The sequence below is a fragment of the Entelurus aequoreus genome, linkage group LG26 (assembly GCF_033978785.1).
Source record: "Entelurus aequoreus isolate RoL-2023_Sb linkage group LG26, RoL_Eaeq_v1.1, whole genome shotgun sequence".
NCBI classification, from domain to species: Eukaryota; Metazoa; Chordata; class Actinopteri; order Syngnathiformes; family Syngnathidae; genus Entelurus; species Entelurus aequoreus.
Window position 1 is genome coordinate 38,117,376 of NC_084756.1, and position 23,184 is coordinate 38,140,559.

At 34.9% G+C, this 23,184-nt stretch overlaps 2 protein-coding genes across 3 annotated transcripts in view; one reads left to right on the forward strand and one right to left on the reverse strand.

Moving 5' to 3' along the window:
• Nucleotides 1-1,972, forward strand: part of atrip (ATR interacting protein) — a 68,126-nt gene extending 66,154 nt beyond the window's left edge. Inside the window, exon 18 of one of the 2 annotated variants that reach the window (XM_062037603.1) lies at nucleotides 1,333-1,972. In XM_062037603.1, coding sequence (XP_061893587.1) covers nucleotides 1,333-1,355 — 23 coding nt within the window. In that variant the 3' untranslated portion in view covers nucleotides 1,356-1,972. The remainder of the gene's footprint in view (nucleotides 1-1,332) is intronic. The other variant, XM_062037604.1, reaches the window with a different exon arrangement.
• Nucleotides 1,973-10,934: 8,962 nt separating this feature from the next.
• LOC133643548 (tribbles homolog 3-like) lies at nucleotides 10,935-19,106 on the reverse strand. The gene is made up of 4 exons (XM_062038185.1): nucleotides 18,752-19,106; nucleotides 14,585-14,848; nucleotides 14,213-14,505; nucleotides 10,935-11,858 (listed from the first exon to the last, which is right to left on the reverse strand). Exons 2-4 carry the CDS (start codon nucleotides 14,846-14,848, stop codon nucleotides 11,378-11,380), a joined length of 1,038 nt encoding a protein of 345 aa, XP_061894169.1. The 5' UTR covers nucleotides 18,752-19,106; the 3' UTR covers nucleotides 10,935-11,377.
• Nucleotides 19,107-23,184: the final 4,078 nt, after the last annotated feature.

Genomic DNA, 23,184 nt, shown 5'->3' on the forward strand with positions numbered 1-23,184 from the left:
GGTACGTGGATCTAAAACACACGTATCTGGATCCAAAACACAGGTATGTGGATCTAAAACAGGTACGTGGATCTAAAACACACGTACGTGGATCTAAAACACACGTATGCGGATTTAAAACACGTACGCGGATCTAAAACACACGTATCTGGATCCAAAACACACGTATCTGGATCCAAAACACACGTACGTGGATCTAAAACACACGTACGTGGATCTAAAACACACGTACGTGCATCTAAAACACACGTATGCAGATTTAAAACACGTACGCGGATCTAAAACACACGTATGTGGATCCAAAACACAGGTACGTGGATCTAAAACACACGTATGTGGATCTAAAACACACATATCTGGATCCAAAACACAGGTACGTGGATCTAAAACACACGTATGTGGATCTAAAACACACATATCTGGATCCAAAACACAGGTACGCGGATCTAAAACACACATATCTGGATCAAAAACACAGGTACGTGGATCTAAAACACACGTACGTGGATCTAAAACACACGTATGCGGATTTAAAACACGTACGCAGATCTAAAACACACGTATCTGGATCCAAAACACAGGTACGCGGATCTAAAACACACGTATCTGGATCCAAAACACAGGTACGCGGATCTAAAACACACGTATCTGGATCCAAAACACAGGTACGCGGATCTAAAACAAACGTATCTGGATCCAAAACACAGGTACGTGGATCTAAAACACAGGTACGTGGATCTAAAACACAAGTACGTGGATCCAAAACACACGTATGTGGATCTAAAACACACATACAATACAATATAACTATAACTATCCTTACTTAATAACATAGTAGTGTTTTCATGCATATTTATACGTGCTATCATAATGTAATGAAGCTAGCGGCGTTAGCATTAGCTACTATGCTAACACGTTTACCAGTGTCTGTGTTAGTATCATTAACTCACAAAGGCATTCTTTTTGTATTGTTTTTTTCGTAAACTCCTCAGTAAATTCACCAAAACGTCCCCGTGGAGTTCTAGAGTCTGTCTAGCTGATTGGAGAGCTAGTGGGTCCATGACCATGACTTCTGTTTTGTTTCATCAGCCGTTTTACTGCCGTGTTACAGACACTGTTTAGTATATATCGGTGGCTAATATATGGAAAACGATGTTTTTCTTCTAAAATGTAGTGGGTGTGGCTTAGCTACATAACAGTGCACTCTACGCTCGGGAAAATATGCTCCATGGCGGAAATGTGGCTAAAACTAAAATACATTTTCATCTAAAGACTAAAACTACATTTAAAAAGTGCTTTTTTTGTAACATTTCCCCGTTTCCCATCCATCAGAGCTGGTGTTGGAGGAAATCTAACCACCGCCATGACACGGATTGCTGCTCCTGATTGATTCATTGAGCAAGCAATCATGATGGACACTTGTTGTGATACCACTGAGCTTACTGTCTCTGAACATTTAACAATAAAACATCACCATCCTGGTAATGTGATACACAATTCCACTTTTGATATCATCCCCCAACTTACCTTGTACACCACAAACTGGAGTGAAACCTCGACTTTACCTTCTGCGACCCGAGCACCCGAAAGATCCACTCTGGAGTCGTCCCGGTCCGATATCAGCAAAAAGTGTTGTATTGGCCTGCATCTAAAATCCAGTCCAAAACAAGGGAGTCCGTCCCAGACCTGCTCCAGCATGTCATGTGATCACAACACTTCTCTTCGACTAGTATTACTAGATCACGCCCTAAAAGTATGTTTGTACTAATATCGTATCGGTACTGGATGATACTCACCACTCCGTTTTGGTATCGTACCGAAAGAAAGCTGTATCAGGCCACGCCTTATTGACCCCCTTTTTTTTTTTCTGCGATGCCACAATAAAAGAGTGATGACAACCACCGAGTCACAAATGGAATTGCGACGTAGAAAAGACCGGAAGCAAAGTACAACTTGATCAATACAATAAAATATTGATTACATACACACATTCAATTTCATCTTGCACAAGTGTGTAGCATGTACAGCGCTTTATTTTTGTTATGTTTCAGCCTTATTCCAAAATGAAACAATTGCATTTTTGTCCTCAAAATTCTACACACAATTCCCCTTTATGACAATGTGAAAACATTTTTTTATAATTTTTTCCAAATGTATTAGAAATAAAAGAACTAAGTAATCACATGTACATAATTATGACAATGTGGGAAACAATTTTTTTGATTTTTTTTCAAATTAGAAATAAAATAACTAAGTAATCACATGTACATAATTATTAGGACAATGTGGGAAACAATTTTTTGCAAGTGTATTAGAAATAAAAGAACTAAGTAATCACATGTACATAATTATGACAATGTGGGAAACAATTTTTTTGATTTTTTTTCAAATTAGAAATAAAATAACTAAGTAATCACATGTACATAATTATTAGGACAATGTGGGAAACAATTTTTTGCAAGTGTATTAGAAATAAAAGAACTAAGTACCGGTAATCACATGTACATAATTATGACAATGTGGGAAACAATTTTTTTGATTTGTTTTCAAATTACAAATGAAATAACTAAGTAATCACATGTACATAATTATTATGACAATGTGGGAAACTATTTTTTTGAATTTTTTGCAAATGTATTAGAAATAAAAGAACTAAGTAATCACATGTACATAATTATTATGACGATGTGAAAACTATTTTTTTGATTTTTTTTGCAAATGTATTAGATATAAAATAACTAAGTAATCACATGTACATACATAATTATTATGAAAATGTGGGAAACAATTTTTTTTATTTTTTGCAAATTAGAAATAAATCAACTAAGTAATCACATGTACATAATTATGACAATGTGGGAAACAATTTTTTTGATTTGTTTTCAAATTACAAATAAAATAACTAAGTAATCACATGTACATAATTATTATGACAATGTGGGAAACTTTTTTTGAATTTTTTCCAAATGTATTAGAAATAAAAGAACCAAGTAATCACATGTACATAATTATTATGACGATGTGAAAACTATTTTTTTGATTTTTTTTGCAAATGTATTAGATATAAAATAACTAAGTAATCACATGTACATACATAATTATTATGAAAATGTGGGAAACAATTTTTTTTATTTTTTGCAAATTAGAAATAAATCAACTAAGTAATCACATGTACATAATTATTATGACAATGTGGGAAACAATTTTTTTTCATTTTTTGAAAACATATTAGAAATAAAAGAACTAAGTAATCACATGTACATAATTATGACAATGTGGGAAACAATTTTTTGCAAATGTATTAGAAATAAAAGAACTAAGTAATCACATGTACATAATTATGACAATGTGGGAAACCATTTTTTGCAAATTAGAAATAAAACAACTAAGTAATCACATGTACATAATTATTATGACAATGTGGGAAACAATTGTTTAGAATTTTTTGCAAATTTATTAGAAATAAAAGAACTAAGTAATCACATGTACATAATTATGACAATGTGGGAAACAATTTTTTTGAATTTTTTGCAAATTAGAAATAAAATAACTAAGTAATCACATGTACATAATTATTATGACAATGTGGGAAACAATTCTTTAGAATTTTTTGCAAATTAGAAATAAAATAACTAGGTAATCACATGTACATAATTATTATGGCAATGTGGGAAACAATTTATTTTTATTTTTTGCAAATGTATTAGAAATAAAATAACTAAGTAATCACATGTACATAATTATTATGACAATGTGGGAAACTATTTTTTTTATTTTTTGAAAACGTATTAGAGATAAAAGAACTAAGTAATCACGTGTACATAATTATGACAATGTGGGAAACAATTTTTTTGATTTTTTTTCAAATTAGAAATAAAATAACTAAGTAATCACATGTACATAATTATTATGAAAATGTGGGAAACTATTTTTTTGAATTTTTTGCAAATGTATTAGAAATAAAATAACTAAGTAATCACATGTACATAATCATGACAATGTGGGAAACTATTTTTTTTATTTTTTGAAAACGTATTAGAGATAAAAGAACTAAGTAATCATGTGTACATAATTATGACAATGTGGGAAACAATTGTTTTGATTTTTTTTCAAATTAGAAATAAAATAACTAAGTAATCACATGTACATAATTATTAGGACAATGTGGGAAACAATTTTTTGCAAATGTATTAGAAATAAAAACTAAGTAATCACATGTACATAATTATGACAATGTGGGAAACCATTTTTTGATTTTTTTTCAAATTAGAAATAAAAGAACTAAGTGATCACATGTACATAATTATTATGACAATGTGGGAAACTATTTTTTTGAATTTTTTGCAAATGTATTAGAAATAAAAGAACTAAGTAATCACATGTACATAATTATTATGACAATGTGGGAAACTATTTTTTTTATTTTTTGAAAACGTATTAGAAATAAAAGAACTAAGTAATCACGTGTACATAATTATGACAATGTGGGAAACTATTTTTTGCAAATGTATTAGAAATAAAAGAACTAAGTAATCACATGTACATAATTATGACAATGTGGGAAACAATTGTTTTGATTTTTTTTCAAATTAGAAATAAAATAACTAAGTAATCACATGTACATAATTATTATGACAATGTGGGAAACAATTTTTTTGCAAATGTATTAGAAATAAAAGAACTAAGTAATCACATGTACATAATTATGACAATGTGGGAAACAATTTTTTTGATTTTTTTTTTCAAATTAGAAATAAAATAACTAAGTAATCACAGGTACATAATTATTATGACAATGTGGGACACTATTTTTTTGAATTTTTTGCAAATGTATTAGAAATAAAAGAACTAAGTAATCACATGTACATAATTATTATGACGATGTGAAAACAATTTTTTTGATTTTTTTGCAAATGTATTAGAAATAAAATAACTAAGTAATCACATGTACATAATTATTATGAAAATGTGGGAAACAATTTTTTGGAATTGTTTGCAAATTAGAAATAAAATAACTAAGTAATCACATGTGCATAATTATTATGAAAATGTGGGAAACAATTGTTTAGAATTTTTTGCAAAAGTATCAGAAATAAAAGAACTAAGTAATCACATGTACATAATTATTATGACAATGTCGGAAACACATTTTTTGAATTTTTTGCAAATTAGAAATAAAAGAACTAAGTAATCACATGTACATAATTATTATGACAATGTGGGAAACTATTTTTTTGAATTTTTTGCAAATGTATTAGAAATAAAATAACTAAGTAATCACATGTACATAATTATTATGACGATGTGAAAACAATTTTTTAGATTTTTTTGCAAATGTATTAGAAATAAAATAACTAAGTAATCACATGTACATAATTATTATGACAATGTGGGAAACAATTTTTTTGAATTTTTTGCAAATGTATTAGAAATAAAACAACTAAGTAATCACATGTACATAATTATTATGACAATGTGGGAAACAATTGTTTAGAATTTTTTGCAAATGTATTAGAAATAAAAGAACTAAGTAATCACATGTACATAATTATGACAATGTGGGAAACAATTTTTCTGAATTTTTTGCAAATTAGAAATAAAAGAACTAAGTAATCACATGTACATAATTATTATGACAATGTGGGAAACAATTTTTTTGAATTGTTTGCAAATGTATTAGAAATAAAAGAACTAAATAATCACATGTACATAATTATTATGACAATGTGGGAAACATTTTTTTTGATTTTTTTGCAAATGTATTAGAAATAAAATAACTAAGTAATCACATGTACATAATTATTATGAAAATGTGGGAAACAATTTTTTGGAATTTTTTGCAAATTAGAAATAAAACAACTAAGTAATCACATGTACATAATTATGACAATGTGGGAAACATTTTTTTTTTATTTTTTTTCAAATTAGAAATAAAATAACTAAGTAATCACATGTACATAATTATTATGAAAATGTGAGAAACAATTGTTTAGAATTTTTTGCAAATGTATTAGAAATAAAAGAACTAAGTAATCACATGTACATAATTATGACAATGTGGGAAACAATTTTTTTGATTTTTTTTCAAATTCGAAATAAAACAACTAAGTAATCACATGTACATAATTATTATGACAATGTGGGAAACAATTTTTTTGATTTTTTTTCAAATTAGAAATAAAACAACTAAGTAATCACATGTACATAATTATTATGACAATGTGGGAAACAATTTTTTTGAATTGTTTGCAAATGTATTAGAAATAAAATAACTAAGTAATCACATGTACATAATTATTATGAAAATGTGGGAAACAATTTTTTGGAATTTTTTGCAAATTAGAAATAAAAGAACTAATTAATCACATGTACATAATTATTATAAAAATGTGGGAAACAATTTTTTGGAATTTTTTGCAAATTAGAAATAAAACAACTAAGTAATCACATGTACATAATTATGACAATGTGGGAAACAATTTTTTTTGATTTTTTTTCAAATTAGAAATAAAATAACTAAGTAATCACATGTACATAATTATTATGAAAATGTGGGAAACAATTGTTTAGAATTTTTTGCAAATGTATTAGAAATAAAAGAACTAAGTAATCACATGTACATAATTATGACAATGTGGGAAACAATTTTTTTGATTTTTTTTCAAATTAGAAATAAAACAACTAAGTAATCACATGTACATAATTATTATGACAATGTGGGAAACAATTTTTTTGATTTTTTTTCAAATTAGAAATAAAACAACTAAGTAATCACATGTACATAATTATTATGACAATGTGGGAAACAATTTTTTTGAATTGTTTGCAAATGTATTAGAAATAAAATAACTAAGTAATCACATGTACATAATTATTATGAAAATGTGGGAAACAATTTTTTGGAATTTTTTGCAAATTAGAAATAAAACAACTAAGTAATCACATGTACATAATTATGACAATGTGGGAAACAATTTTTTTTTTTTTTTTCAAATTAGAAATAAAATAACTAAGTAATCACATGTACATAATTATTATGAAAATGTGGGAAACAATTGTTTAGAATTTTTTGCAAATGTATTAGAAATAAAAGAACTAAGTAATCACATGTACATAATTATGACAATGTGGGAAACAATTTTTTTGATTTTTTTTCAAATTAGAAATAAAACAACTAAGTAATCACATGTACATAATTATTATGACAATGTGGGAAACAATTTTTTTGATTTTTTTTTCAAATTAGAAATAAAACAACTAAGTAATCACATGTACATAATTATTATGACAATGTGGGAAACAATTTTTTTTAATTGTTTGCAAATGTATTAGAAATAAAATAACTAAGTAATCACATGTACATAATTATTATGAAAATGTGGGAAACAATTTTTTGGAATTTTTTGCAAATTAGAAATAAAAGAACTAATTAATCACATGTACATAATTATTATGAAAATGTGGGAAACAATTTTTTGGAATTTTTTGCAAATTAGAAATAAAACAACTAAGTAATCACATGTACATAATTATGACAATGTGGGAAACAATTTTTTTTTATTTTTTTTCAAATTAGAAATAAAATAACTAAGTAATCACATGTACATAATTATTATGAAAATGTGGGAAACAGTTGTTTAGAATTTTTTGCAAATGTATTAGAAATAAAAGAACTAAGTAATCACATGTACATAATTATGACAATGTGGGAAACAATTTTTTTGATTTTTTTTCAAATTACAAATAAAACAACTAAGTAATCACATGTACATAATTATTATGACAATGTGGGAAACAATTTTTTTGATTTTTTTTCAAATTAGAAATAAAACAACTAAGTAATCACATGTACATAATTATTATGACAATGTGGGAAACAATTTTTTTGAATTGTTTGCAAATGTATTAGAAATAAAATAACTAAGTAATCACATGTACATAATTATTATGAAAATGTGGGAAACAATTTTTTGCAAATGTATTAGAAATAAAATAACGCTTCCCATCCAAATTCCCCAAAGATAGGTGTGCCAAGCTTGTGGCATGCTATTAAAAAAAAACTCCATGTACTTGCTGCCAAAAGGTGCATCAACAAAGTATTGCGCAAAGTGTCTGGATACTTACGTATATATAATTTGAAATTTGTTTTTATACATTTGTAAAAAATTCTAAAAAAAACAAACACGTTTTCACCTTGTCAATGGGGTATTGTGTGTAGAATTTTGAAGACAAAAATGCTTTGAAAAGAATTATTTTCCCTCAAAATTCTACAATCAATACGCCACAAAGAAATTTTTTTTTAGAATTTTTTGCAAATTAGAAATAAAAAATTAAAATCCTTATAAGTTCATATTTTACCACATTTTGTTATGTTACAGCCTTATTCCAAAAGAGAAAAAAATATATTTTTGTCCTCAAAATTCTACACCCCATGAGGAGAATGCGAAAATGTTTAGAATTTTGTTGGGAATGTATTAAAAATAAAAAACTATAAAATCACATCCACTTATTCGATGTGATATCTTAGTTAAATTAATCTTTTCCCACATTTTTGTTGTTACAGCCTTATTCCAAAATAGAAGAAAATATATTTTCCCTCAAAATTCTACAAACAATACTCCATAAAGATTTTTTTTTTTAATTTTAGAATTTTTAGCAAATTTATTCAAAATAAAAAATAAGTCTTATGTAAATATGTGATGCGATTCCTTAGTTGAGTTAATATTTTCCCACGTTGTTATGTTACAGCCTTATTCCAAAATAGAAACAAATAATTTTCGTCCTCAAAATTCCCCACACAACACCCTATAATGACAATGTGAAAGTTTTTTTTTTATCATAAACTATTACAACTGTATTAAAAATTTAAAAACTAAGACATCACATTTGTTAGTTAAAGTTCATCTTTTTCCACATTTTGTTATGTTACAGCCTTATTCCAAAAGAGAAAACAATTATTTTTGTCCTCAAAATTCTACACCCCATGAGGAGAGTGTGAAAATGTTTAGAATTTTTTGCAAATTTATTACAAATAAAAAAACTATAAAATCTTATCTGATTTTGTAGTTAATTATTTTGACAAAATTTGCAAAAATGTCCAAGAAATATATTTCACTTTGTCATTATGGCGTATTGTGTGCGGAATTTTGAGGTAAAAATGTAATTTAATTCCATATTGGAATAAGACTATGACAATATGGAATTAATCTTTGCTTTAAGGTTTTTTTTAAATCAAAGTATGAAGGAAGGCGGGTCTTAGCGTCATGTGACTTAGTGCCGACAAAAATGAATTTATTCCCTTTTGGAATAAGCCTGTAACGTAAAATGTGCTAAAAAGTGAAGCGCTGTAAATACGAGTACATTTCCCTACGTTGAATTGGCCACTAAAGTGTAACAAATGTGTAATAAAAGAGCAAAGTTGAGTGAAACAAGTTTATTCTTCTGCAGTTGTTACGTGTTGACAAGTAGGCCTCCCATGATTGGCTGCTTCCATTCGTCAATAACATGCTTATTTGGTGCCTTAATGGGGGGAAATACGGAGCCCCTAAAAGGGACAAGGGAGAATTTTTATTTTTTTATAATGTATTTATTTTTTTAGACATGTATCTCGTGCGCACGAGAAACTTTTTATAAAGTTATTTAAATTTTTTTTAAAAAGTTAGAATTTTTTTATTTTTTAGACATGTATCTTGTGCTCACGAGAGTTTCTAGTGCGCACGAGATACATGTCTAAAAAAAATAAATAAAATGTTTTATTTTTTTTTATAACTTTATAAAAAGTTTCTCATGCACACGAGATACATGTCTAAAAAAAAAAATAAAAAAAATTTAGTTTTTTTTTTTAGACATGTATCTCGTGCCCACGAGATAGTTTCTAGTGCGCACGAGATACATGTCTAAAAAAAAAAATACAAAAAACTTTTTTTAGTTTTTTTTTTTATAACTTTATAAAAAGTTTCTCGTGCACACGAGATACATGTCTAAAAAAAAAATACGTTTTTTTTAATTATAACTTTATAAAAAGTTTCTCGTGCACATGAGATAAAAGTCTAAAAAAAAAAAAAAAATGTTTTTTTTTTTTTAGACATGTATCTCGTGCACACGAGATAATTTGTAGTGCGCACGAGATATGTGTCTAAAAAAAAAACACAAAAAATTGTTATAGTTTTTTTTTTCAATTATAACTTTATAAAAAGTTTTTCGTGCAAAAAATTTTTTGTATTTTTTTTTTTAGACACATCTCGTGCGCACTAGAAATTATCTCGTGGGCACGAGATACATGTCTAAAAAAAAACTAAATTTTTATATATTTTTTTTAGACATGTATCTCGTGTGCACGAGAAACTTTTTATAAAGTTATAATTGAAAAAAAAAACTAACCATTTTTTGTATTTTTTTTTAGACACATATCTCGTGCGCACTAGAAATTATCTCGTGGGCACGAGATACATGTCTAAAAAAAAACTACAATTTTTTTTTTTTTTTTAGACTTGTATCTCATGTGCACGAGAAACTTTTTATAAAGTTATAATTAAAAAAAAACTATAAAAAAAAATTTTTGTATTTTTTTTTTAGACATGTATCTCGTGCGCACTAGATACATGTCTAAAAAAAAATGTTACTTTTTTTTTTTAGACATGTATCTCGTGTGCACGAGAAACTTTTTATAAAGTTATAATTTAAAAAAAACTATAAAAAAAAATGTTTATTTTTTTTTAGACATGTATCTCGTGCACACTAGATAATTTCTAGTGCGCACGAGATACATGTCTAAAAAAAAAAAGAAAAAATAAAAAAAATGTATAGTTTTTCAAAAATAAAAAAATGTAGTTTTTTTTTTTAGACATGTATCTCGTGCGCACAAGATACATGTCTAAAAAAATAAAATAAAAACTATAAAAAAAATTTTTTTTTTTTTTTTTATAACTGAAAAGTTTTTCGTGCGCTCGAGAAATACAAGTCTAAAAAAAAAAAAAAAAATCTAAAAAAAAACAATTCCCCCATGTCCCTTTAGTTCTCCGTAGGAAAACAATGAAATAAGACTTTAACTGACGGCGAGGTAACTTCCCACGCTCACTGTCAACACAGAAGAACGTCATAAAGCAGGAATATGTGGAGGTAGACGTTTCATTTGGCGGACATATTGAGTTGGTCCTTGCAGTTTTTGGCCACTTTCAGGAGGAGACGACGGCTAAATCCTTTTAGGTAGTCACATGAGTTGGAAATGACTCCCAATGCATTTGGAAATTTGGAGGCTCCACTGTACTTAGGCCACGCCCCTTCCTTGGAGGCGGAGCTTGGTCTGAAACAACTGCAGAGAGCGGAAGGCACTTGAGGGGGGGTCAAGTAAATCCAGGACGTAACTTTCTCCGGAGCGTTAGTGTTCTTTGGTGAAGGTCGGCACCACCTGCTCGTCGTCCTCCTGCCTCCTGGGCGGCGCTCGGCCGGCGCAACGCTGGGCCGTGCGGAGCGACGCGCCCCGGCCGCCCAACCACGGGTGCGCCAGCAGCTCGGAGGCCCGCAGGCGCTCGGCGGGCGACTTCCTGAGCATGCAGCCGATCAGACACTTGGCGTGCGGGGACAGCCAGCCGGGCACGCTGAAGGCGCCGCGGCGGATCTTGGCGAAGAGGGCGGCGGGGCGCGTGTCCTGGAAGGGGTAGCGTCCAATCAGCATGGTGTACAGGGACACGCCCAGGCTCCAGATGTCCGCCGCCCGGCCCGAGTACGAAGCCTTGCCGCTGGCCAGCAGCTCCGGGCCCACGTAGGCGGGACAGCCGTGTCTGTCCATCAGGGAGTCGTCGTCGTGGTCCTGCTGCAGGACCACGCAGTCGTTGAGGCCCAGGAGGGCCACCCGGGTTCTGCAGGAGGAACACATCACAGTCATGGAGGTGGCAAACCATGCTTTTCAAGAACATTATTCACACTTTTGAATTTGGATTGCAGAATTCAAATGAACTATTTTTGTCCGAATGTCCCAAAGGAACTTTTTTGAATGCACGTCATTCATTTAAAAAAAAAAAAAAAAAATTATTTTTGTCCTCAAAAAATCTACACAAAATACTCCATAATGAGAAACTTTTTTTTTAGAAATGTTTGCATATATATTAAAAATAAAAATATTAATATATATAAGAGTTCATAATTGTTCACATTTTGTTATTTTACAACCTAATTCCAAAATAGAATACATTTATTTTTGTCCTCAAAATTTTACACAAAATACCCCATAATGACAATAAGAAACTTTTTTTTTAAAGGTTTGCAAATGTATTAAAAATTTAAAAAAATAAATTAATATATATAAGAATTCATCATTTTTCATATTTTGTTATTTTACAACCTTATTCCAAAATAGAATACATTTATTTTTGTCCTCAAAAATTCTACACAAAATACTCCATAATGACAATGAGAAACTTTTTTTTTTTAGAAAAGTTTGCATATATATTAAAAATAAAAATAATATATATAAGAGTTCATAATTGTTCACATTTTGTTATTTTACAACCTTTTTTAGAAATGTTTGCAAATGTATTAAACATTTAAAAAATAGTATTAATATATATGAGTTCATCATTTTTCACATTTTATTTTACAACCTTATTCCAAAATAGAATACATTTATTTTTGTCCTCAAAAATTCTACACAAAATACCCCATAATGACAATGAGAAACTTTTTTTTTTTTAGAAATGTTTGCAAATGTATTAAAAATGTAAAAAATAATAATATATATGAGAGTTCATAATTTTTCACATTTTATTTTACAACATTATTCCAAAATAGAATACATTTATTTTTGTCCTCAAAAATTCTACACACAATACCCCATAATGACAATGAGAAACTTTTTTTTTTTTTTTTTAGAAATGTTTGCAAATGTCTTCAATTTAAACTAAGAAATTACATGTGAATGTGATGCAATTGATTTGATCTTTTTCCACATTTGTCATGTTACAGCCATTTATTAAAGACAAAAGCTAACAAATCACATATGTGAGTTGATCTTTGAGCCTTAATCCAAAAGAAAATAAATTCATTTTTGTCCCCAAAATGACAATGTGAGATTTTTTTTTCTAACATTGTTTTGACAATGTATTAAAAAATAAAACAAGTACAAAATATTATGATTTTGTAGTTGTTTACTTTTAATACATTTGCAAAAATGTCTCAGAAATATGTTTCTCTTTGTCATTATAAGGTATTGTGTGCAGAATTTTGAGGCAAAAAAATGTATTTCTCCCATATTGAAAGAAACCTGCGCTGTCTTTCTAACCACATTTAAGGTGAAAATAAATACCATGATTGATGCGACAATTATTTGTGTTACATATTATTAAACTATATTTATTTGTGATTAAATACATGAGTTACGTCGTTTTTGACAATGTGGAAAAAGTTCCTTTTAGAAATGTTTTCAAATGTATTAAAAAAAATAAATTAATCTTTTCCCACATTTTTGTTATGTTACAGCCTTATTCCAAAATAGAAAAAAATATATTTTCCCTCAAAATTCTACAAACAATACTCCATAAAGAATGTTTTTTTTTTTATAGAATTTTTTGCAAATTTATTCGAAATAAAAAATAAGAAGTCTTATGTAAATATGTGATGCGATTCCTTAGTTGAGTTAATCTTTTCCCACGTTGTTATGTTACAGCCTTATTCCAAAAAAAAAATTAAAAAAATTTGTCCTCAAAATTCCACACACAACACCCTATAATGACAATGTGAAAGTTATTTTTAATCAAATTATTACAAATGTATTAAAAATTTAAAAACCAAGAAATCCCATTTGTTAGTTTAAGTTCATCTTTTACCACATTTTGTTATGTTACAGCCTTATTCCAAAAGAGAAAAAAAATTATTTTTGTCCTCAAAATTCTACACCCCATGAGGAGTGTGAAAATGTTTAGAATTTTTTGCGAATTTATTAAAAATAAAAAAATAAAAAATCTTATCTGATTTTGTAGTTATTTATTTTTACAAAATTTGCAAAAATGTCTAAGGAGTATCTTTCACTTCATCATTATGGGGTATTGTGTGCAGAATTTTGAGGTAAAAATGTAATGTAATTCCATATTGGAATAAGACTATGACAATATGGAATTAATATTTGCTTTAAGCGTTTTTAAATCAAAGTATGAAGGAAGGCGGGTCTTAGCGTCATGTGACTTAGTGCCGACACCCACCAAAAAAAAGACGCGCTCACCTAAATTTGTCAGTGAAGACAAACCGGCGCAGCTTCACGTCCCGCAGGACCACGCCGTGGCGATGACAGTGATCCACCGCGCTGAGCATCTGCGCGAACAGAAGCTCCGCCTCCTCCTCGCCCAGGCGCTTGCTGCTGCGCACGTGGGCGTGCATGTCGCCGTGGTGGGCGGGCAGGAAGACGTGCACGCCGTCCGGCCCGATCACCGTGTCCAGCGGGCCGCAGATGTTGTCGTGGCGACCCAGCCGGGCGAAGGCGGCCAGCTTCTCCTGGTAGCCGTGCAGCGGCAGGACCTGGAAAGATGGCGGCGGCGGCGGATCAGTGCGGGAAGTTTGGCACACGCTTGGCGGGCTAAAGCGGCGGCGACGTTACCTGGCAGGTGTACTCCTGCTGCGTGCTGGCGTGCACCGCTCTGTACGACTCCTCCCCTTCGAAGCGCTCAAACAGGAAGTAAGGCCCCACGCGGACCTTGGATTGGCTCTGGCTGGGCTTGGGGGAGGGGCTTTTGGCCTTCAGGTGCGACGGGCTGGTGTCGGGGGGCGGTGGCGCCAGACATACTCTTTTGCTCTTGGGTAAGGCGTCACGCGGCTTGTCCAGTAACCTCTTCATGCGCTGCCGAGCCACGCCCACACTCATCTGTGATTGGACAAGACAAATGACATCACTCTTCACACCTGAGACTGACACGGGTGCTCGTTGGTACACCTCACAACTTCAACTGGCTTTTAGCTCGGTGCTCAGCACACTCGCCCCGCACGCATACGACCAGGGTTCACGTCCCCGTGCGGAATGGGATATAACCATCTGGATTACAGTGGGGCCGAAACCCTGATGAGAGTGAGGTTTTGGGGAGTGAGTGTAACGAGGGGCCGGCCGGTGTGGCCGCGCCAGGTGCACGTTAGTAAACCTCACCCCCTCACTCGTCCCTCATGCTAATGACCAGGGTTTGCATCCTTGTACAGAATGGGATAATGGCGGTGCCAAAACCCAGATTTGAGTGAGGTTTCGGGAAGTGAGTGCAACGGGGTGCAGGCCGGTGTGGCCGCGCCAGGTGCACGTTAGTAAACCTCACCCCCTGAAGACTTCAAGGGCTTTTGGCTCGGTGGTTAGCACACTCACCTCCAACCACCTGGGTTACAGTGGTGCCGTGAGCCGGATGAAGATGAGGTTTAAGGGGGGGTGAGTGAAACAAGGGCTCGGCCAGTGTGGCCGCGCCAGGTGCATGTTAGTAAACCTCACCCCCTGAAGACTTCAAGGGCTTTTGGCTCGGTGGTTAGCACACACGCCTACAACCACCTGGGTTACAGCGGTGCCGTGACCCGGATGAGAGTGAGGTTTAAGGGGGTGAGGGCAGCAAGGGGCCGGCCGGTGTGGCCGCGCCAGGTGCATGTTAGTAAACCTCACTCCCTGAAGACTTCAAGGGTTTTTGGCACGGTGGTTAGCACACTTGCCTAAAACCACTTGGGTTACAGTGGTGCCATAACCAGGATGAAAATTAGGTTTAAGGGGGGGTAAAGTGTAACGAGGGGCCGACCAGTGTGGCCGCGCCAGGTGCACGTTAGTAAACCTCACCCCCTGAAGACTTCAAGGGCTTTTAGCTCGGTGGTCAGCACACTCGTCCCTCATGCTAACGACCAGGGTTTACATCTTTGTGCAGAATGGGATAATGGCGGTGCCAAAACCCGGATTCGAGTGAGGTTTCGGGGAGTGAGTGTAACGAGGGGCCGGCCGGTGTGGCCGCGCCAGGTGCACGTTAGTAAACCTCACCCCCTGAAGACTTCAAGGGCTTTTGGCTCGGTGGTTAGCACACTCGCCTCCAACCACCTGGGTTACAGCGGTGCCGTGAGCCGGATAAAAATGAGGTTTAAGGGGGGGTGAGTGTAACGAGGGGCCGGCCGGTGTGGCTGCACCAGGTGCACATTAGTAAACCTCACCCCCTGAAGACTTCAAGGGCTTTTAGCTCGGTGGTCAGCACACTCGTCCCTCATGCTAACGACCAGGGTTTACATCTTTGTGCAGAATGGGATAATGGCGGTGCCAAAACCCGGATTTGAGGAGTGAGTGTAACGGGGCGCCAGCCGGTGTGGCTGCGCCAGGTGCACGTTGGTAAACCTCACTCCCTGAAGACTTCAGGGGCTTTTGGCACAGTGGTTAGCACACTCGCCTCCAACCACCTGGGTTACAGCGGTGCCGTGACCCGGATGAGAGTGAGGTTTAGTGGGGGTGAGTGAAACAAGGGGCCGACCGGTGTGGCTGCACTACCTGAAGACTTCAAGGGCTTTTGGGCTCGGTGGTCAGCACACTCGTCCCTCATGCTAACGACCAGGGTTTACATCTTTGTGCAGAATGGGATAATGGCGGTGCCAAAACCCGGATTCGAGTGAGGTTTCGGGGAGTGAGTGTAACGAGGGGCCGGCCGGTGTGGCCGCGCCAGGTGCACGTTAGTAAACCTCACCCCCTGAAGACTTCAAGGGCTTTTGGCTCGGTGGTTAGCACACTCGCCTCCAACCACCTGGGTTACAGCGGTGCCGTGAGCCGGATAAAAATGAGGTTTAAGGGGGGGTGAGTGTAACGAGGGGCCGGCCGGTGTGGCTGCACCAGGTGCACATTAGTAAACCTCACCCCCTGAAGACTTCAAGGGCTTTTAGCTCGGTGGTCAGCACACTCGTCCCTCATGCTAACGACCAGGGTTTACATCTTTGTGCAGAATGGGATAATGGCGGTGCCAAAACCCGGATTTGAGGAGTGAGTGTAACGGGGCGCCAGCCGGTGTGGCTGCGCCAGGTGCACGTTGGTAAACCTCACTCCCTGAAGACTTCAGGGGCTTTTGGCACAGTGGTTAGCACACTCGCCTCCAACCACCTGGGTTACAGCGGTGCCGTGACCCGGATGAGAGTGAGGTTTAGTGGGGGTGAGTGAAACAAGGGGCCGACCGGTGTGGCTGCACTACCTGAAGACTTCAAGGGCTTTTAGCTCGGTGGTCAGCACACTCGTCCCTCTCGCGTGCCTGTGCATAATGGGATAAAGGCAGGGGGTTGAACCACCCGGGTTACAGTGGTGCCGTGACCCGGATGAGAGTGAGATTTAGGGGCCGCGAGTGTAACAGGGGGCTAGGTGCACGTTGGTCAACCTCACTCCCTGAAGACTTCCAGGGCTTTTGGGCTCGGTGGTCAGCACAATCGCCTCCAACCAGCTGGGTTACGGTGGTGCCGTGACCCGGATGAGTGGCGGGCGCGAGTGTAACAGGGGGCTAGGTGCACGTTGGTCAACCTCACTCCCTGAAGACTTCCAGGGCTTTTGGGCTCGGTGGTCAGCACACTCGCCTCCAACCACCTGGGTTACGGCGGTGCCGTGACCCGGATGAGTGACGGGCGCGAGTGTAACGGGGGGCTAGGTGCACGTTGGTCAACCTCACTCCCTGAAGACTTCCAGGGCTTTTGGGCTCGGTGGTCAGCACAATCGCCTCCAACCACCTGGGTTACGGTGGTGCCGTGACCCGTATGAGTGACGGGCGCGAGTGTAACGGGGGGCTAGGTGCACGTTGGTCAATCTCACTCCCTGAAGACTTCCAGGGCTTTTGGGCTCGGTGGTCAGCACACTCGCCTCCAACCACCTGGGTTACAGTGGTGCCGAAACCCGGATGGGGGGGTGAGTGTAACGGGGGGCCAGCCGGTGGGGCTCGGCACACCGAAGTCACGAGCGTGTACGATCTGAACTCAACTGTTTTTGCAGGAAAATGCAAAATGATGTTGGCCCGCCCTCGCCCCGTCCCTGCATGTATATATATAAATATATGGGATAATGGCGGTGCCGAAACCCGGATTTGAGTGAGGTTTCGGGGAGTGAGTGTGTGTATATATATATATATATATATATATAAATATATATATATGTGCGTACAGTAAGGCGCGGGCGTGGCGTGCCCCACATGCGCCCCCGGGACATGTTAGCGTTGTCTATAGGCTCCATGATGCAACTTCCTGTAAGATGACACGCGCTTTCAGATGGTTGCATCAGAGCACATCGCTTTTTACACTTTTTAACCCTTTTAAATATCCCGCACGGGCGCCAGGCCACACACACGTGTGCGCTACATTTAAATAATAACCCCCTTCTTCCTCCCCGGTGTTGGCCAACAGTGGTATGGTGAAACAACCTGAGTCATCACAGCGTAGCCATGGTTACACCATCCCCGTCAAATACAAACAAATCTCTTTCACAATGACAACAAATGTGATAAGTTACTGGAACACAACACAAAATGTGAAGTTTTTGTATGTGTTGTTGTGCAAAAAAGTGGCTCACCAAAAAAATAAACATTTAAAATGTATTATTATTGTTTTTAGTGAAATAAACCTCCCGTTGTTTTTACTTTCGTCAAAAAGTAGTTTCTGGTCGGTCCAACACTTTCGACAAAAACGCTTTCAGTTTGAGTCCATTAGGCAAAAAGTTTCAGTTTGAGGAACATTGTTACTCTTTTTAAAAAAAAAGTATTTCCAATGTTTTTTTGGGGTGTTAAAAAGTAGTTAAAAGTCTTACCTTGCAGATTCCCGAGGACGAAAGAGCGAGTGAGTGCCGCCTAACAAGCGGCCATAGCAGCGCTCTGCTAGCGGCCACTCTGGACTCCACTGGCCGGCGGTGACGTCTCCTTCTCGGTTGCGTAAAGCGGCGGGGAGACGGCAGAAAAACAAAGCTGACGCAACAACACGAATGGACTTTTTCGCATTCGGAGGCGTCGAAGAGAAGCACAAAAAAAACAAAACGCCAACCGTACTGACTTGACTTGGTCGTGTTTTGGAGTCCGTCCGGAAGTTTTCAGGCGTCGCGAGTGCGACTGTATGAGGCGTCACGTCGCCTTTGTTTGGTTTCCTCCGTTGTGACGTCACGGAGGGGGCGGGGCTTAGATGTTGCAATCCTGAGCCGATCAGTCGTCAGACGACATGAAGAATGTACAGTTGGACTTTACACGTCACATTCATTACATTATATTTGCGTGAATACGTTGCACAAAAATAACAAATTAAAACAAATAAAAGCAGTACTATTACGAGGGTGTCCTAACTTTTTCCACTGAGGGCCACGCACTGTAAAGTTAAAGCGTTTAGAAAGGTTTCATTTTCAAAACCGTCACAATATAAAGATTTAGTCCCGGGGGACTCGAAAAGTTTTTTGATGTACTGTATATACATATGTGTATATATATATATGTATATGTATACATATACATATATATATATATATATATATATATATATATATATATATATATATATATATATATATATATATATATATATATATATATATATATATAAATAAAAAAATATCTACAACAAATTGAATGAATATATATATATATATATATATATATATATATATATATATATATATATATATATATATATATATACATAAATAAATAAATATCTACAAAAAATTTAATGAATATATATATATATATATATATATATATATATATATATATACATACATAAATAAATATCTACCGATTGTCCCTTTCGGGGTCGCGGGGGGTGCTGGAGCCATGCACTTTAATTTTATTGACAGTTTTGTTACAAAACATATATATATATATATATATATATATGTGTGTATATATGTATATATAAATATATACACATATTTAAATATGTATATATATATATATATATATATATATATATATATATGTATATATATATATATATATATATATATAGTACATATATACATACAGTATATATATATGTTTATATATTCATATTTATGTATATATGTATGTATATTTATACATATACATATATTTATATATGTATGTATATTTAGATATGTAAATATATACATATATTCATATATATACATATATGTGTGTATATATACATATATTCATACGTATATGCATGTATACAAATATGTATATATGTATATATACATATATATGTACATATATACACATGTATTCATACATATATGTATATATGTATGTATACATATATTTATATATGTATATATATACATATATTTATATATTCATATATACATATATATGTATACATACACATATATTAATATATATGTGTGTGTATACATATGTACATATATTCATATATATATATGTATATGTATATATCTATATATATATATATATATATATATATATATATGTATGTGTATACATATGTACATATATACATATATATATATATATATATCTTTTTTGTTGTTGTTTTTTTTTGTTTTTTGCTTTTTTGTGTTTTTGTTTTTTGTATTTTTCATGCAATTATTTGTAGATCATTGTACTAAAATGGTATATTAATATTAGGGCTACTGCGATGAGGTGGCGACTTGTCCAGAATGTACACCGCCTTCCGCCCGAATGCAGCTGAGATAGGCTCCAGCGACCCCAAAAGGGACAAGCGGTATAAAATGGATGGATATTAGGGCTATTGCTAGGAGGTTTCAATCAGATTCCTCCCAGTATTGATTCCTCCCAGTATTGATCATGTTGTACTGAGCATCCAGTGTGGTGTTCATTTACATGAATCAGCATTACATGTCATTCATTTTCATCCACATTAACCACTTTTCATTTCATCAGCTACAAACACATTTGTTGAAGTGTGTGTTCCAGTAATATTCCAATATCATTTTGGTTCTCTTTATGTATTTCATGGTTTTCTTTTTTTTTTTTTGTAAAGGATATTTACCATTTTATTGTCAACGTGTGTGTTGTTGCTTCCTGCTGACCTCTGTGAGGACTACAATGTAAATAACATCGACCGACTTACTTTCATTTTGCAACAGCAAAGAGACACATGAACAAACGGTGCACTTAACGTGCTTATTTATGACCTTTTACATCATATTCATGTTTTAAAAATATATATTTTAATATGGAAAGTGCTTGGTGATGAGAAAACTATTTCCTGCAGAGTGTGCACAATATTTTATGTTGGGTTTTTTTGTACTAAACTTTCCCATGGAGAGAACCATCGTCTTCCATAATGACTTGATTGCTGTTTCTCAGTTGTAATGCACTTTTCCACCACTTGTGGCAGTAATGCCAAGAATAAACAAAGTCTGCAGCTGAAGTCATGGAGAAGTTTCCCTAAGTGCAAAAATTATGACTAAAGTGGCAGAGCAGTATTTCCATTTGCACTCGAATCTTATGGAGAGTTTTGTTACCAAACATATTCATTATTAATTTAGTTGATTTATTTAAAGGCCTACTGAAATGATTTTTTTTTATTCAAACGGGAATAGCAGATCCATTCTATGTGTCATACTTGATCATTTCGCGATATTGCCATATTTTTGCTGAAAGGATTTAGTAGAGAAAATCGACGATAAAGTTCACAACTTGCTGTGCTAACGACGCCATTGAAGCTAACTTAGCAACGGGACCTCACAGAGCTATGCTAAAAACATTAGCTCTCCACCTACGCCAGCCAGCCCTCATCTGCTCATCAACACCCGTGCTCACCTGCGTTCCAGCGATCGGCAGAAGGACGAAGGACTTCACCCGATGCGTTTGGCGGCCCGGAGACGTAGGAAGTCAAGGTGAGGACGGCGGCTAGCGCGGCTAGCGCGGCTAGCGCGGCTAGCGCGGCTAGCGCTCCAACAAAGTCCTCCTGGTTGTGTTGCTGTAGTCCGCTGCTAATACACCGATCCCACCTACAACTGTCTTCTTTGCATCCTTCATTGTTCATTAAAAAAATTGCAAAAGATGTCCAGAATACTGTGGAATTATGAAATGAAAACAGAGCTTTTTGTATAGGATTCTACGGGGTACCATAACTTCCGTTACTCGGACTTCGTCACGCGCATACGTCATCATACCGCGATGTTTCAGCCGGATATTTCCCGGGAAGTTTTAAATGTCACTTTATAAGTTAACCCGGCCGTATTGGCATGTGTTGCAATGTTAAGATTTCATCATTGATATATAAACTATCAGACTGCGTGGTCGCTAGTAGTGGCTTTCAGTAGGCCTTTAAGCACAAAATAATATTTTTCGTCAGTTATTCGTAACTCCTTTCTTATGCAGTATTTTTGGTCAGTACTTATTTTTCTAATCAGCCTGACCTAAGCCTAATGTTTTTGTGTTAAATAGATAAACATCTTTTTGATTAACACATGCTTTATAACAGTTGACAAGGTTGTAAACTATAAGTAGGTTAGATGTAATTATGGAAAAGCATTAAAATCAAGAGTAATAGGGTTAGGGTTAGGGTTGGGGTTGGGGTTAGGATTAGGGTTAAAATTAGGATTAGGATTAGGGTTAGGCATAAAGAAAAAGTTGGTTAGGGTTATGGCTAGAGTTGGGGTTGGGGTTAGGGTTGGGGGTTAGGGTTAGGCATAAAGAAAGACAGTTGGTTAGGGTTAGGGTTAGGGTTAGAGTCAGGGTTAGGGTTAGGGTTAGGGTTAGGGCTAAGGTTAGGGTCAAAAAAGTTAAGAATCCCGGCTCTACACCACATTACCCGACTTGGACAAATTGATTTTGAGTGGTTCTGCGCTGCTGATGGGTTAACGTTAGAGATGTCCGATAATATCGGTCTGCCGATGTTATCGGCCGATAAATGCGTTAAAATGTAATATCGGAAATTATCGGTATCGTTTTTTTTATTATCAGTATCGTTTTTTTTTGTTTTTTTTTAAATTATTAAATCCACATAAAAAACACAAGATACACTTACAATTAGTGCACCAACCCACCCCATTTACACTCATTCACACAAAAGGGTTGTTTCTTTCTGTTATTAATATTCTGCTTCCTACATTATATATCAATATATATCAATACAGTCTGCAAGGGATACAGTCCGTAAGCACACATGATTGTGCGTGCTGCTGCTCCACTAATAGTACTAACCTTTAACAGTTAATTTTACAAATGTTCATTAATTACTAGTTTTTATGTAACTGTTTTTATATTGTTGTACTTTCTTTTTTATTCAAGAAAATGTTTTTAA

What these genes read in the sequence shown, in the direction of transcription:
- LOC133643548 (XM_062038185.1), bottom strand. Translation starts at nt 14,848, where the DNA reads ATGAGTGTGGGCGTGGCTCGGCAGCGCATGAAGAGGTTACTGGACAAG. An exon ending in AGCAGGAGTACACCTGCCAG is followed by an intron (nt 14,506 to 14,584) that starts GTAACGTCGCCG and finishes CCATCTTTCCAG; the next exon opens with GTCCTGCCGCTGCACGGCTA. An exon ending in GTCTTCACTGACAAATTTAG is followed by an intron (nt 11,859 to 14,212) that starts GTGAGCGCGTCT and finishes TTCCTCCTGCAG; the next exon opens with AACCCGGGTGGCCCTCCTGG.